We start from the raw sequence: 16,028 nt of genomic DNA, 5'->3' as shown, positions 1-16,028 counted from the left end.
TAAGATATCTTATAATTGTTACAGTTGATATGCTAATTTTTGCAATTAAAAGTCAGAAAAAGTGGTTCTTATTCATAGATATATAAATTCTAAGAAACTGATAAAGTTACTCACAGATACAAACAGAAAAAGCAAATTTTATAAAATTCCTGAAGTAAAGGGGAGAAGAACATAAATAAAATAATATACAAAAATATAGTTGTTATAAACATTAAAACAAAATGATTTACAAAAATGTCTGTTTACACATTAGATTGGAAGCCTTGTTAATTTTTTTTAAAAAAATCAATGATCTCTATACAATAAAAATGTCTTTACTTTCAATAAAAAGAGCTAATATAGCTTTTAAAATTTTACAGTAGGACAACATATTGCATAATTATTCGCATTACTACATATATACAATTCTTTAGGCAACATATAGCAATGGAAATCAGAAAATTAATGTGCGGCGTTTAGAATGTGTAGTCTAGCAACACCAGGTTAAAATATCCAACAGATTAAAGCATATCACTGTAGTTACAAACAGATAAGTGTCTCAAAATACATTTATGTGACTATAATGCATTGCCTTAGTATTTAATCTGAGAAGGTTAATAGAATCTTTAACATTGCAACATTAGGGATCTTCAGCTGGTACAAATCAATGAAATTCCAGTGATGTCAGAAGGTTTACATTGACTTACACCGATTAAGAATCTAACCAAATATACTTAAAGCTGTATTTTAAATGCCACATATTAAGCAAATGTAAAGATAATGCGAAATACCTATTTTTTAAAAAATGTACATAATCATAGAAAAAGAACTCGGAAAAATTATAGCCACTTTGTAAATTGTATATTTTAGAGGCATATTATCATATGTAGTAATATATCAAAGAGAAATGGATGTTCCTGTGGTTATTCAATGCTCAGTTTGAACGCCATTCCCAAATGAGTTTTTTATGCATATAAAAAGTCTATGAACTAAAAAGTTAACGTTGCATGTTAAGAAGACCTTTTGCTTCACAGTAATCTCATTATCCATTGATTGCACTAAATAAAAAAATCTTATTTAATAATATGCAGGAAAAACTGTTACAAATTGTTTCTTTTACTAATGTCTACGATCAGAGGTTTCAATGTGCAGGAATAACACTACTTCCACTGAACCTTAAATCTCATGATTTCTCCCAGGCAATTAAAAGCTTGGATAACGACAGCTTGTGAGTGAGACTAAATAAACAATTTGATTCTTCTGCTTTTTGTAGGTATTGATAGCATTAGAAAGAATTTATGCATTTACTGGCAAGGGAACACAAAATGTATGACTGTGCTTAACAACGCAAGATGAATATGATTCTTAATGCCTGAAGGATCCTATAGAACATTATTCTATGGCTCATATTACCTGAGAAATTGTAGGTCTCCAATACACTCGTAGTCTGGACAGATTGCAACTTTCTAAGGACAAAAAATTACATTTCTCATCTCAGTGGAACATATTAACTTTTCAATCATTTCTCTGCAGAGCTGTTCTGGGAAACCATTTAACAAAATCTATAACCTAATTTAGGTTTATCATTGCAATCTGAAGATTTAATTCTTACAGTTCAGTTGGATTAGAGGAACAGAACCACTTTTAATTGTTTACACTAGGAACATAGTCCAATCATTTCATAAACTGGCAAACTGGACAGGAACATAAACTTTATAAAATTAGATTTGTGTAAAAAACCTAATTAATTAATAAATTAATTAAAGAAATTTGGTATGATTTACTCAGAATGACATAAAGTTAAATTATTTAGCATTCACAATAATTTTTACTTACAAATTAGATTGCCAAATCATAGAATACACACGTAATCTAAAATGTCAGATAACATGAAAAAGAACTACATTTAGGTAACCTACTCACTAAAAGTTATATATTTAGCAATAAAAGAGAAACTCAAAAGAATATTGTGTTAAATAATTTAGTTTAGCATGTTCAATTTTAAACTTAACAAGTAATTTATTTTTATATGGATTTTGCTTTTACATATGAAGTCACATATACAAACAGTTCTAGCACTAAAGGCAACATTATGTTAGAAAATGATTACATTTGATCATTATTAGTCTTTTAAGTAGCTTACACTATATTGAAAAGCAATTACAGTATATAATAAATAATTGTGCAGTGCCTTAAAACTGCTTAACAGCTTAAAATAGAATAATTTAAAGTGAAGGAAAAACTTAAAATCCAAAGCTGTTGGAGCATTTTGTTGGAAAAATGTGGACATCTAAGTTAATAGATGGGATTTTTCAATGAACATTAAAACAGAAAATTTGAAATTTGTAATTTTTAATCTCCTGCTAGATAAAAATGTATGGCTATGAAAACATGTAATGATAACTGTCCTACATAGTTTCTTTTTTTGAAGTACACTGTTGTATAACTAAGACATGAGAATCTAGGGAAAATGTCTACACTGACTTTTGCAGAAGAGCATAGAAGTATAAAAGCTAGCTTAAGGGAGATAAGATATAAGGCTAACTAACTAGCATGCACCTTTTGCTGCTGTTGCTTTGTGGAGTCCAGTGCCTGAGCAACGTGGCTTAGAGCCAGCTTGGCACCTGTATATTACAGGAGGTAGCGGAGTCATATAGATTAAATCAGCATACTCCTAAAATTAAAAAAAAATAGGATGAAGTAACTTAAACTATATTTTCCATATACCAGATTAAAAAAGGGGGGGGGGGCAGTTACTTGAAATTATAAACCAGAAAAAAAATGTCCTCTTTATGGCATTATACACATAGATGCTCAGCAACATCCTGTTCCATGCCACAGTCTCAAGCAGGAGTTCCAAGAGGCTTTCCATAACCAGGCCACTCAGCTGCTGTTATCTTTTTTGCTTATTAGCATAGTTTAGCCCTTTATAATGGCATGACAAGGAAAACCTAGAAACCTTGAGCATCTAACTTTGTGATCATAATTGACATGTCGCTTGTTACTGATTTAATGCAATACTATACTAAAACTTGTAACACTGATACAGTCAAGTTCTAAGGTTATAGATGCAGAAAATAATATCCAGACATACATTGTTTAGGATATAATATTACTTGTTAAATGGATAATGTATGTATCTATTAATATGCAATGTATTTTAATAATCTTCAAAAATACCATTCTTTCAATACAACACTGTATGATTTCATTATAACATATAAACGATGAAAAGAAGTCAGTAATTTCAGAGCTGGCTTACCTTTTATTATAGAGGGCCTATTGCTTTCACTAAAGGTCATGCTGCAAATTATTAGCTTCACTCACATGACTATTTCATGTTAAGTCAAAGAGATGGTTCTATTTCAGAACCATTTCTATATATATTTTGGGCCATCAGAGTTGTGGGCCTGATATACCTCAAATTAAGTCGAATGAGAAGATTCACTAGCTAAAGTTGGATGAGTTTTGATAACAGTAAAAAGGCTGCAGAGGTAGAGAGGATTCTCTGAAATACAGTTAGAAGTAGTAGTAGTATGTTATTATTTATTTCTATTCTATATTATTCTTTTTATACCAAAATACTGCAGGAAATAGAGTGTAATGAGGTAAGAATTTGAACCAAACCGTAGTGGGATTAAAAGTTCCACATCTGAAGTTCTTCACAACCTCCCCTTCATGCTTACACATTCTTGCTATTTCCATGCACAAGTGCCACGGATCTTCACTCTGACAGATTTGTCTCCCATTGAGGTAAATGTAAGATATATGTCAATCAAAGACAGCCTGTAAGTATTCAGCTGACTCTTTTGAGCAGACTTCCATGTTAAGGTAAGCAGTCTACTGCACTCCATCTCCCGGGGGACGGAGAGGCTACATTGTCTACCACATAGATGAGTACAGAATTCGAACTTGCTCAAACTAAGTATAAACGCGGGTTTCAGAGCAAAATAGACAAGACACCCTGTGAGTGGACATGCAAAATGGAGGCATGCAAAAAAGGAAAAGAGCTGGAGGCTTGGTGGAAATAAGGCCTTCCCTTTGCTGCATGGTTTCACTACAAGGTAGCTGAACGTTCCCTTTTAAGTCAAATTGTCTCTGATTTTTTTCTTCGTTTTCTCCATCATTTATGTTATTTTTGTTACATAGTCTTTTTGTGGTTTAATATAAAAGGGTTTAGCTCAAACAGTCAGCAGTTTGTGCACATACTCCAAGGAGGTAAGATTTGTCATGGTGACATCAAACTGCTAACACAAACAGATCTATTATCCTTTCTCTCTTGCTCGGTAAGACAGCTGCCCTCAAGGTATTAGCCTCTGAGCCTCTGTGATAAATCACTGAAGTATACGAAACCTGATTATCCGAATACAGCTGGAGTAGAAGATGTTATTCAAATGTGCAACAACATGGAAGAACATCCATGAGGCTTACAATTAAAGATTTTTGATATAATTAAGTAATTAACAAAAATTTATTGCAAGAGATAGTTTGTCACTAGATTTACAGTTTCAGAGAACAGAGTACAAAACATAGTGCATTAGCTTTGTCTAAACATTAAATAGGTGCAAATACACAAAGATAAAAAACAAAAAGTGAATACTTTACAACATAAGTTACAGACTATAAATATATTTTACATACATTATACATATTCTAGGACATGATTTGCACTTATATATATATATATATATAGTTCATAGTAGTATCAGACTATTCAGTGCTTTAATTGTAGTATAGGTCTGAATTTTACATGAATATTTGCATCATTATACTTACAGTAAATCCTTCCAAATGAATGAGAATTTTGAACCTGTTAGTTTCACAGAACTGTTCTGCAGAGCTGAGGAGACTGCAGAAATAGCAAGTCTGTTTATCTGAAGATTCCTTTTTCCCATTGCTGCTGCTAGAAATCTGTCCTAAAAGAGTGGCTGCAGTGGAATGACAGCTGGATGCGGTGAGAGCAGCGAAGGAAACGCCGTGTGCGGCAGCGGGGGAAAGGTCAGGTGCGCTGGATGGAGGACTGAAGTCGGAATCAGCGGCAAATGCGCTGGAGCAACAAAAGTTGCATGGCCTCCTGGACAAAGTCTAGGTCCTACCGACAGATGAGGTAAAGGTGTTCTGGAAAGAGCGGGGACCTGCGAGAGGAGCTGCTGGTGGGGCTGAAGAACCTTAAATGTACTTGCCGCGGCTGCTGTTGCAGCCGCGTGCTGCTGTAGGACAGTGTGATGGATAGTGGTAACTGAGGTAGAACACAGCGGCTGCTGCAAAGGTAAGGGCAAAGGAGAACTCGGGGGCTGGATCGCCGTGGGAGGAAAGGTAAATTTTACTTTGTTAGCCAGCATATTTTGCTGCATGATCTGCTGATATGCTTCAGACTGGAGGTCTTTGAATTTCTCATGATTATCTGGAGGAAATATCAATGCCTGGTCTGGCAGTGTAAAAGGGGCAATTAACTGGTCGGTCGTTAAAAAGGTATGACTGTTTAGATGTGCTTCTTTGAATGGCAAAGGTGGTGGGCTGTTAAAAATGCCAGAATTACACCGGACCCATTCACTAGCCACCTCATTAATTTTCTCGTGTGGTACAGACTCAGCCAATTCATACTGGCAAAGAAGCGATTTAGGAAAAACCTGCTCCAAATTTCTGTTGCTGATGGGCACTTTATAAGGAGCTTGATTTTCATAACTGTTTATATTTTCATTTTTCTTTTCATCTTCCAGAATGTCGTCTGTGGATGCAGTCACTGGAACACCGTGCTCAGGAACAGAAGCAGCCGAATGCGTGACAGCTTCCGAAAGCGTACTCACGGGGTTCTCCACTGCTGAATGCTCTGCCAGTTTCTCTTTTTCCAGCGAACGTGAACCATCAGTTTGTAGACGTGACTTGTTTTCCACTGGCTGCATTGTTTCATCAGTATTTTTTCCCTGAACAACTTTGGGATCAGTATTAGTTTGCTCTACATTGTCTTGAATCAACAGTTCTCCCAAAATACTTAATGCAGAATTCGTAGAATTTTCTTCCAAAGGTCTGGAGGTCTCACTTCTTGCATCCTTGTCAATAAATACATGACGTATTCTAGTTTTCCTCCTCCTGCGTCTCCCTTTTGCCTTGTGATGTGCAGCTACAGTACTCGCTTGCCTTAAATATTCTTCTGCTAAAAATGTCTGTCTGCACAAACTTTCATCTGATGAACAGGAATAGATACGCTGCCTTCGTTTTCCATGGAATTTTTCAGGTTCATCTGTCAGAAAGTTGTAACCTCTCTTTATGGACTGATTTTGGTTCAGACTCTTCTCCTCACTGCAACGTCCTGAACACTTACGCTCTGGGCTACAGCTTGATCTTCCGACTTTCCAACTGCAAATTGCTCTAGAGAACATTAAGTTATGTCTTCTAGAATTCAGAGCCAGTTGTTTTGATTGTCTCCGAGAGCTTGCTTTACTCCTCCTGTGGTTAGAATCGGTGCTGCGGATACTATCTTTTGTACTCCAAATCTCACATGAGCCTCTGTCCCCATATACATGAGCTGATGTAGCTATAGCTCTTTTATGACTTTTGTTTTCAAAGCCAAGTTTTTGATATGACTGTTGTAGCTCACCTGTAGGTAACCAGATAGTCCCTGCACTACATCTGCACTTCTCTGGATTATTCTGAAGACGTTGATGTTTATTTTCTTCTTCGTAACTAATTTCCTGTTCAGGCACTGAGGAAATCTTCATTTCTGCTTTTGCTGTTTCCCAACAATGATGATGATGACAGCAATGACACAGTTTTCTTCTCCTTTTCCGTTTTCTATTTTTGCAAAGCCATTTTACATGGCTTTCTTTGATACGGACTTTATTATGTTTCTCATCTGTCACAGTGTTTTGTCGTAAATGATTTTTAAAAATGTGACGCTTTTCTGTTTTTCTAAACCTGAATGACTCATCTAAGCACATTTTATCTTGATTTTTTGCAAGATCACAATTTCTGATGAGGGAAACATCATTTATAAGAGGTATTGTATAGTCGCATACACTTTTATTCATTTGTGTTTCATAATCACCACCTTTTGAAGTGGATTTATTTGTAAAATCTAAGACTAGGCTATGGTTGGATTCAGTTCTATCTTGAGAGTGAGGTATGTTTGGCTGATGCTTGGGCTTGTCTTGGCTGTCACTTGCTTTTGATGACTTGAAGTCAAAATATAAAGGATTACAACTATAAGAAATTGATGGGTCTGTATTTGTGTAGATCAACATTTCCGATGGCCACTGAAGTATATTTGATCCATATTTGCTAAGCACAGGAACAAATGGTTCACAGGGTCTCTTGCGTGTGTCTGATTTGCTTTGTGGAGTTTTATTATCTTCTTCATAATTTGATGAAATTAATGCATCAGCCCCAAGTTGTTTTATTTCAATTTCAATTGTGGATGAATCACTGCTCTTGTCTTTATCATTTTCCCCTGTAATATCTTGCAGAGATAAAGAATCCTCCATAGCAGTCTGAGCAAGAGATCCATTTCCCAGCATTTCATAACTGTTACATACTAAGGGCAACACATGATTACTGGCCGCACCTGTAGACAGTGTTTGATCTGGTAAATCTGATGTACTTATAGCAGTATTGTAGTTATCCAAATCAGAAGAGACAGGTTTTTTTGTATGAGAAACATCAGGAATGAATACAGGACTCTCCACCATTCCATTTTTGTTACTGGCTGGTTGTTTTGACTCCTGATTTTCAGGAGCTTCCTCTGTCTCAGTGTATTTTTCCACCAGTGGGTAAGAACAGTTATGTTTCTCCTCAGGGCACAGAACTATTTCTGCCGATGGAGACTGAGGATTACAAGTTCCTGGAACAAATCTACTTTTTCTGCTAAACCCACGCTCGATAGCTGTTTCATCATTATATTCATAGAAAACAGCAGCTGAAGACTCCAGTTTGACCACTGCTTTCTTAGGGAAAGCAAAAGAGAACCCAACTTTATGTCCTTGAGCTCCTTGAACTTGATCTCCAAATTTATTAGTGTCAGATTTATTACTACCTGCATTTTCAGCAGTGGAAGAAATAACAGAAGGAACATCTTTAGAATTCTGTGCACTGTTTGTTAATGTGCAGTTGAAATCTTGTATATTAGCAGAGTCTATGGCAGCACTTTGCGGGATATCATGGAAATTATCACGCACAGTTACTGTAGTGGATTTGAACATGGGGCCACTTCCAGGAGCACTAGAAAGGAAAATAAAACTCAGCATAAATACACTTCAAAGAAATGCAGATACTAGTACTGTATTCCTGCTAGAGAAACTTGGTGTTACGTTGGTAGCTAAAAATTTAAGGAAACGAAGACTCTATAGAGTCTTTTGGGAATATTAAAAATTCATTATGTTTTAGTAAGGACTAGTTGGACTAGTTAAAAGAAGAGAGTAAACATTGTACCTGGAATTCCTTCACGTGAGGTTATGAGGTTATAGGATGCTAATATTCTTATAAGGTAGTTCATTTTTCCTAGCCATACAAGCTGGCCTAAGAAAAGGCTATCTTTCTCTAGAAATCTTACTTCTCCCTATAGACCATCATGGTTTCAACACTATTACTACAAATAGCAGAGGTTTAAATTTCCTTTGGGCCGCAAAATATATTAAAACAGAGAATATATTAAAAAATCTCATGGATCACCTCCCTCTTAGTCATAATCCTAGTGACTGCTTCTCCACCTACACGCAATCACCCCATCAATTCCCTTCTTATTTGTGTTCACAAACGTAAATGTATCAATCTCAGCAACTTCTTTCATGGAAAAATACTTTCAGGAAAGTAGTTCCAGCTGATAGTAGTGCAGTAAGTGATTCATCCTTCTTGAGAAAAAAATTAATCACTCTACTTCTGCTCTTCATTTCATGTCCTCTTCCCATCTGTTCTATTTGACTTAATAGGAAGGAAGGAGAAGAGCAAAAATTGTTTAAACTGCCAGCTTTCCAGGATCCACAAAAACCACGCAACATTAGGAGTAAGAAAACTTCCTATGTTACAAAAAAAAATGTTTTATTGTTTCAACCACATTTTCTATATTTTATAGTGCACAATAATATTGAATGACAGGTCATAGGGAAACCTTGCAAGTGTAGTTTAGGGCAGAGAAGTGCTGAGTTAAAGAACGATGAATTTAATCTAGTGGGTCCAGAAATTAAGGTAGAGATTTTGTGAGAAAGGACTTCCTCATGAGAAGTCCTGCATTTTCCAGTTCTGCATAAATTGAAAATACAAAAGAAAACCCTTCTCTAACAAAATAAAATGTTGACTTCTTCTATAAAACCAACTTAAAAAATGCTAGTTAAAAAAAAAGTGCGTGTCTGCTTATATCACACATCTAAGGACCCAAATTAGTAGTAGAAAGCAATTATGAAAGAGAAATAAAACTCAGAGGCAACTTCTCCTCCAGAAGGACATTTACAAAAAAGCAAAAAGAAAACCAACAATATTTATGTTTCACTAATGTCAAAAAAGAAAAACAATACATCATTCCTGAAATTTACCAAAGTCAGATTTTGAAGGACATTTCGGGGAATAATACTGAAAGCTGAGAACATAAAAAATCACAATCCTCAATTATTAAATTTGGATGTGTGTTGCTCATGTCAAATGGACAAGATTCATGTCATATATCCACCTGGTTAGAGAGACTTTGTTTCCGTATGTTGCCCAGCATACAAATTATGGATGCTACCGCTGAAACAGAAATACAGGTCTTACAGTCTCACCTCTCTGCTAGTTAATCTGGTGGATGAAAAGGTTTGCTTTTGAGCATCTACTTTTCTGATCATCTGAGCACCTACATTTTTCTTCCATGAGATTCCACTGTGAAAAGCCAACCCAGTACAAATACTCTCAGTAACTTGTAAGTGTATCAGATTTTAGTAAGAATACGGTCACAACCAGCAAGCTTAACATTAACTTCATTGGTATACATAGAGTCAACAGTAAAATGCATGACTAGTGAGGAGTTACTCTTGCAATTAGAAGTAAACACTCTGTTGAGCAGGAAAAAGGAGCACTTATCTTTTAATATAAAGCATCCAGTCATTGAAATTTAAAACTAGATTTCTGCATGCTTTCCCAGGCAAGCCATTTCCAGATGAAATCACAGAGATCTGTTACATCCTAGAAAGACGGACTGTATTCCTCACCTCATCAATGAAGTAGTGTCAGCCTTCAAACGCATGACCTAGTTCACTTAGCTTTCAACTAGTGTGCCTGGTTTTATGAAATATATATGAAACAATCTTTTTCTTAAACTAAAAATACATGTCATTTTAGCTTCACTGAAAAACCAACGTTAAACATTTATTTCTTCACATAGTGTCAATGAAATTACTGTATCCATACTGCTTCAAAAATGCGATAAAAATGTGTGCTCGGCTCCAGCTGAGGATTCTAACAGCCAAGTGTCCCAGAGCACCAGCTAACAGTTCAGGGATTATCTTAAAGTATTTTTTACATTTCAGTAGCTATTCACTTACCAGGCTGTCTCTTTCCTTAGCTCAGCTAACTTGTGCAAACGTTGAAGGGCTTTTTCCTGTTTTCTTTCATCTTTTCTTGACTTAGAAGCTACGTTTCGAGCAAACTCCCTCTGTTTCAGCTCCTTGAGTCTCTGTGAGAAATAATCACACACAAGAACGGAATGATAAACATTTATAATCAGAGTTCTTTTCTTGCATTTCTCATAATAAGAGCTGTTTTCCAACTTAAACAGTGATTTATTCAATAAATTTACACATTTCAAATGAATTACCAAAATTTACCATAGAGGTAACCTAGATGATTTTTACTGCAGCTTTGTGATTAATACAAATCTGTCTCAGCAGGACGAGAACCACGTTCATCCAGAATTCTGGTCGTGACTGTTAGCCTCCATTCCCTCTTTTCCCGTAAACATTCCACAGACGTTCTCTTTGACATAGTAATAAATAATAATAATGAGACAAGGCCTTAAGCAAAGGAGCCTATGTATGCATACAACCACCAAGAGTCTAGTTCTCAAACGACTTCACTCTTCTAGTCTTCATATAACATTTTATGCCTTTACACGTGGCAGAACTATTCACTAATGATAACTAACTTCAATAGTTTAATGCCTGTTGGTTTTTTTGTTTGCTTCCATGGATCAGTATGCAAATAATTAGCAGGCAGTCATATGGTATTTAGACATGATTCCCTCATATATTTTGCTCTCTTTATGAATCAGCTCAAAACACGTAGGTCCTAGGAAATACAGAGTTCAACAAATAGTTTACAATGAAAAATTAAATGGGATTCCTAGAACTAAATGCCTCATTTGCCACTGTCCTGCATCATTACTATGATACACTGTACTGCCACTTAGAATATGAGGAGCACAAATCAAAGTCTTTTTCAAAGTAACTTCACAAAGTATTGAGCAATGGGAGGCCTGGTCCTAATTCTCTAGTCTTACAATGGGATCCTGCAAGAGGGTCACTTGCGCTCATGGGGAAGCTAGATTATTTTATTCAACCTAAATATAAAACTAGGGCCAAAGCAAAATCATTCTACCTACTTAGACAGAATTCGGCTGGGAATCATTTCACACATCCATTTAATCATGTTGAACTGAGGAATGTAAGTCCAGGTGAAGAGACCTTATTAGCTCGCATACCTTATGCATCAGTAAAACTATACATGAGAGCAATACATGAGGAACAAATTCACATCTTTGCATCTCACTCAAGGGAATCCAACTCAGGTGTCTTGTCTTCATGCTTGCAGCAGAAGATGCATTATACAAATTAAACAAATCCTAAATTGATTTCCAAAGGGAAGCCATTTCTAGTATCTTCACCTTTGTCCCCTTGCTTTCCTCATTTATCACATTAGGCAGTTCTTTTTAGAATGCCACTTTTCAAAAAGCTCAGGTAGAGTTTCCTAAATCTTTCCTCGCATTATAAAAGGAATCACAATGCCTAATTCACAAACACAGATCCTGCTTTCGGAGCTAGGTGCCAAAATACCTTTGTGCCTTTGTGGATCAAAGCCTCTCTAAAGCAAAGACATTATTGCATTAAGTGCACTTCATACATCGTCTTTACAAGTCCTCTACTACCCACAAAATTGTGGGTTTTTTAAAAACTCAAGATTATGCACTTGTAACAGTAGTACTTCAAATTAACAGGTCTTAAAAACATGGAGAAGACATTAATTAATAAACATGCTCAGGCTAGTGAAAACATGTAAAGACTGAAGAGCGAAACATAGCGTACCTGAATACTATGCTAACAAGTGATAAAATGAGAAAAAGCAAAAGGAACTATGTTACAAAACCAGCCTCAAATAAAACACTTGATAGTTTAAAACATATAATTTCATGTTAACAGAACTGACCCTGAAGAACAAAGGGTCAGATAATATCACTGGAAACCAGTGAGATTTTAACAAAGCTTATGAAGCTGAAGGGGAAATCTTAGCAAGCACCAGGACTGATTCAAGCTCTCTCAGCAGCATTAATATCCTACACAAAAAACATTCTACCCACAACAAAAGCACCAACTAAGGACTGCTTATTCAGAGATGCTCTCACAACCTCTACCTGCAAAAAGCTTATCTCACTAGTCTAGGAACAACTTTGATACAGTCACAAAATCTGTAATGGCAGGCATCAGAAAGATGTTTATCAGGGGATTTCAGCACTGTGCAGTTCAGATATTAGTATGCTAATTTGCTTTTGACCTTGGATTCATGATTAAATTATGTGGAATTTTAATGTTGTGGACAATATGCAGATCATACCATAAATTTATTTTCTGGTCAAGATAGGTATAAAATTACAAATCTTAATAGCCATGACATCAAATTTTGCTTCTTTCTTGTCTTTTTATTTTACCTAAAATCACAAAAAATGACAGTATTCCCAGCAGTCATTGAATCATCTCTCCCAAGTTTACACAATTATTAGCTTTTAAAATCAGCTCACTGAAATAAAACTTCTTTTTCTTGCCCCCCTAACTATAAAATATTCTGTAAACCTCATCCCAAATAACATGAAGAGTTTGCTATAGATCTCATATCAGGCATGTTTCCTTCCTTCAAACAACACTGGAATCTATCAAAACTCTGAGAATGTAATTTAAGCTCCAGCTTCTGAACCAAACCTAGTTGAGAGGGGAAAATTGCAAACAAGGGTTTGCTAATTCTATCTCAGGTGGAATATCCTTTTCAGAACCAAAAAAAGTTTGATGATCACATACATGTAGAGCTCAAAAAGACTGTATCCTATAAAAACAAGAAAAACCCTACTCTTCTGTTGAGAACTACCTTGTGATAGCTTTGGCTGCCACAAGGATACAGACCTTCTTGTCTCATTATGATTACAGAAATGTGGAAGATCATGGATGTGCATGAGCTCCTCTGGTTTGGGGAATCTTTTTTTCTCTCTTGGAATTTTGTTCTGTAGATAACTTCCCTAGTTAGATATTTGATTCTCTACATATTAATAAGCTAATAAGAACAAAACTGACTACAATAAAGATTTCCCTGGCATTCTTGTAGTGTACGAAATATCACAGTAATTAGTGAAAATCACAATTTCACATATCACATGATAATTGATTTGGACTGATAGGTACAACTGTTTTTTTTTTTAAGACCACCATATTGCAAGCTGTAATCTTATTTAAGTGCGTTTCTGGAAAGTAAACACACTACAGAACGTGCATAATATACATATCTGAGTAGAAAAGGAAATGAAAGTAGCAAAAAATTAATTTGCTAGATTAATTTTGCATTTTACAGTAATGACACTGATATACAAGCCTCCTACAGAATCACGGATGTTAATAAATGCCTTAAAAAAAAAAAAAAGATGGAGCTAAAAACTATTAGAAGACTATTTTAATAAATTATAATTTTGATTAATGTATCACGATTATGATACTCAGGAAAGAAAAACATTCCTTCAAAAATTTTTTGTCAAATGCACATTTACTGAGCTTTTTTTTTTACTAAAAGGCAATGTCGATGTGAAATTTATTTTAAAAGAAATTAAATATTTCTGCCTTTTAAAGCTGTATATATTATAAAACATATTTTTGATTGGATTCAATGCTGTTTTTAAAAATCTGATTACTGATTTACATAGGGATTAGCTCTTGGTGATTATTCGAGATAATTCCCCTTTCTCTGATTAATAATATGACTGCTCTCTATAACTTCATTAGCTGAGAAGGGTTGTTGTTTCTTTATATGAATTATGGTATGACAAACAGTGACAACATGCTCATTACATAAATACTTGTGATGCCAGACTGTATTAGAATCCTGTTTCAAAGAGGTAAATAACTGAACAGAGCAGACTTCTCATAAATGGGGAATGAAATGTGCCTTTTAAAAGAAAGTATTACTTAGTAAGATATAAAATATACCTTACTTTCATTCAGTCTTTGGGGATTTGTATGGGTTTATCTTTTACGGTTATGCAGCTGGAGACCCCCTCACTTTACTGAGCACAATACAGCAGCATTTCTTGCATTGTGCCCTGCAATTCTATACATTTTTCACAATCATCTTTCATATTATTAAAAAAAAACAGAAAATCGCTCATTTTGTAAAGATTATAGAAACAACTAAAGCAGCAGCGAAATACTAACAGAAAAATTTATATTATTAGTGTTATAAGCAAAAATGAAATGAGAAAAGTTATTTCAAACAAAAGGAGAAACTGCAAGATCTCTCAACGAAGTAATTCAATCACAGAAATATAAAGTAGGCTAAGAAGGAAACTAATAGACAATCATTTTTTTTCACTCTGTATTAAATTAATGCCTATAATATATTTCTGCAATTGAAGAGAAGCTAAGAGGAAAGCTACAAGCAGTCTATAACCACTTAAGGGGAGTTACAAAGCAGATGGAGCCAAACTCTTCTCGATAGGAAAGCTAGGAAAACTTCTTTGCTAGGGTAGTATGCCACTGGAGCACATTACCCTGAGTGTCCGCAGCATCTCTAACCTTGCAGATATTCAAGACTTGGCTCCACAAAGTCTAACGAACAGAAAGCTGGGCTGGATTTGGGCCCTCCAGACGTTCCTTTCAACCAACATTTTTATGATTTTTATTTGATACAATGAATTATCTCATCTTCTCATTTGATCAGTGGATGAATTACTTTAACACTGATCATTTACTTTGTTTTTTAGACGTCTTTAATAAATCTATTATTTGGTCTATTGCTGGCTTGTGAATAATTTTCAGTTTGTTGCAAATCATATGCTGCTTCCAAATGTCTCTGCCTATGGCTACGTACACCTCACTTTAAGTTATGAAACTTAAACCCTGTCTTAAAAATTGAGGGGTCCAGACATTTGCAACAGAACATTTTTTGTGTTCAGATATTAAGACCTTCAGATGACAAAGAATATTCCTTTGTAAATAATCCTTTACTTCTTCTATTTCCGCCACAAACTACAGCCATATGCTGCTGATAGTCTTTTAATATTAGAAGAAATCTAAAACTTACAAATACAGATACATGCAGGAATTTAAAATAACAAGTCCTTGGAATCCACACTATCACTGAATACGTGGATCCAGTTGATGTGAAACTGTGCTATTTCCTAGTGCTACCACAAGCATCAGCATCAAACTCTCAGTAGCAAGTGCGATTAAATAACAGGAAGAGAAGGCTGGGAGTGTTTTATGTGTCTGTCATGGGCCAGAAAGGAGGTTGGTAACTAGAAGTTTTATTTGCAAGTAGGCAAACACTTTCACTCTCTGTTTCCGCTGAGCAGGAAATTAGGGAAAAAAGAGGGGACAAAGAGGCAGGAATGTTCATTTCCAATAGCTGAATAATTAATACACTTAAACAGTAAAAAATAGTAAGTTTCAAGGAAACTACAGAGCTCAGTCTATAGGTGCTATTTCTGATTTTGAGAATGGATTAAACTGTCTATGACTAATAGTGACATTCTGATCTGTTAGTACAACACAGTATTTCTTCTATCCTTATTGTTTCCCTCAGAAACACATACAACAGCTTAATTATAGAATGTGTTTGAA

The 16,028-nt window shown here is 35.2% G+C and overlaps 1 protein-coding gene across 1 annotated transcript in view; it reads right to left on the bottom strand.

Moving 5' to 3' along the window:
- Positions 1–4,701: 4,701 nt before the first annotated feature.
- ZNF804A (zinc finger protein 804A) overlaps positions 4,702–16,028 on the bottom strand; it is a 150,398-nt gene continuing 139,071 nt past the window's right edge. Inside the window, exons 3-4 of the mRNA XM_062579028.1 lie at positions 10,485–10,615; positions 4,702–8,193 (exon numbers count right to left, since the gene is read on the bottom strand). Coding sequence (XP_062435012.1) covers positions 4,896–8,193; positions 10,485–10,615 — 3,429 coding nt within the window. The 3' untranslated portion in view covers positions 4,702–4,895. The remainder of the gene's footprint in view (positions 8,194–10,484; positions 10,616–16,028) is intronic.

This window comes from Rhea pennata, chromosome 6 (assembly GCF_028389875.1).
Source record: "Rhea pennata isolate bPtePen1 chromosome 6, bPtePen1.pri, whole genome shotgun sequence".
Taxonomy (NCBI): domain Eukaryota; kingdom Metazoa; phylum Chordata; class Aves; order Rheiformes; family Rheidae; genus Rhea; species Rhea pennata.
This window is presented reverse-complemented; position numbering and strand designations above follow the sequence as displayed.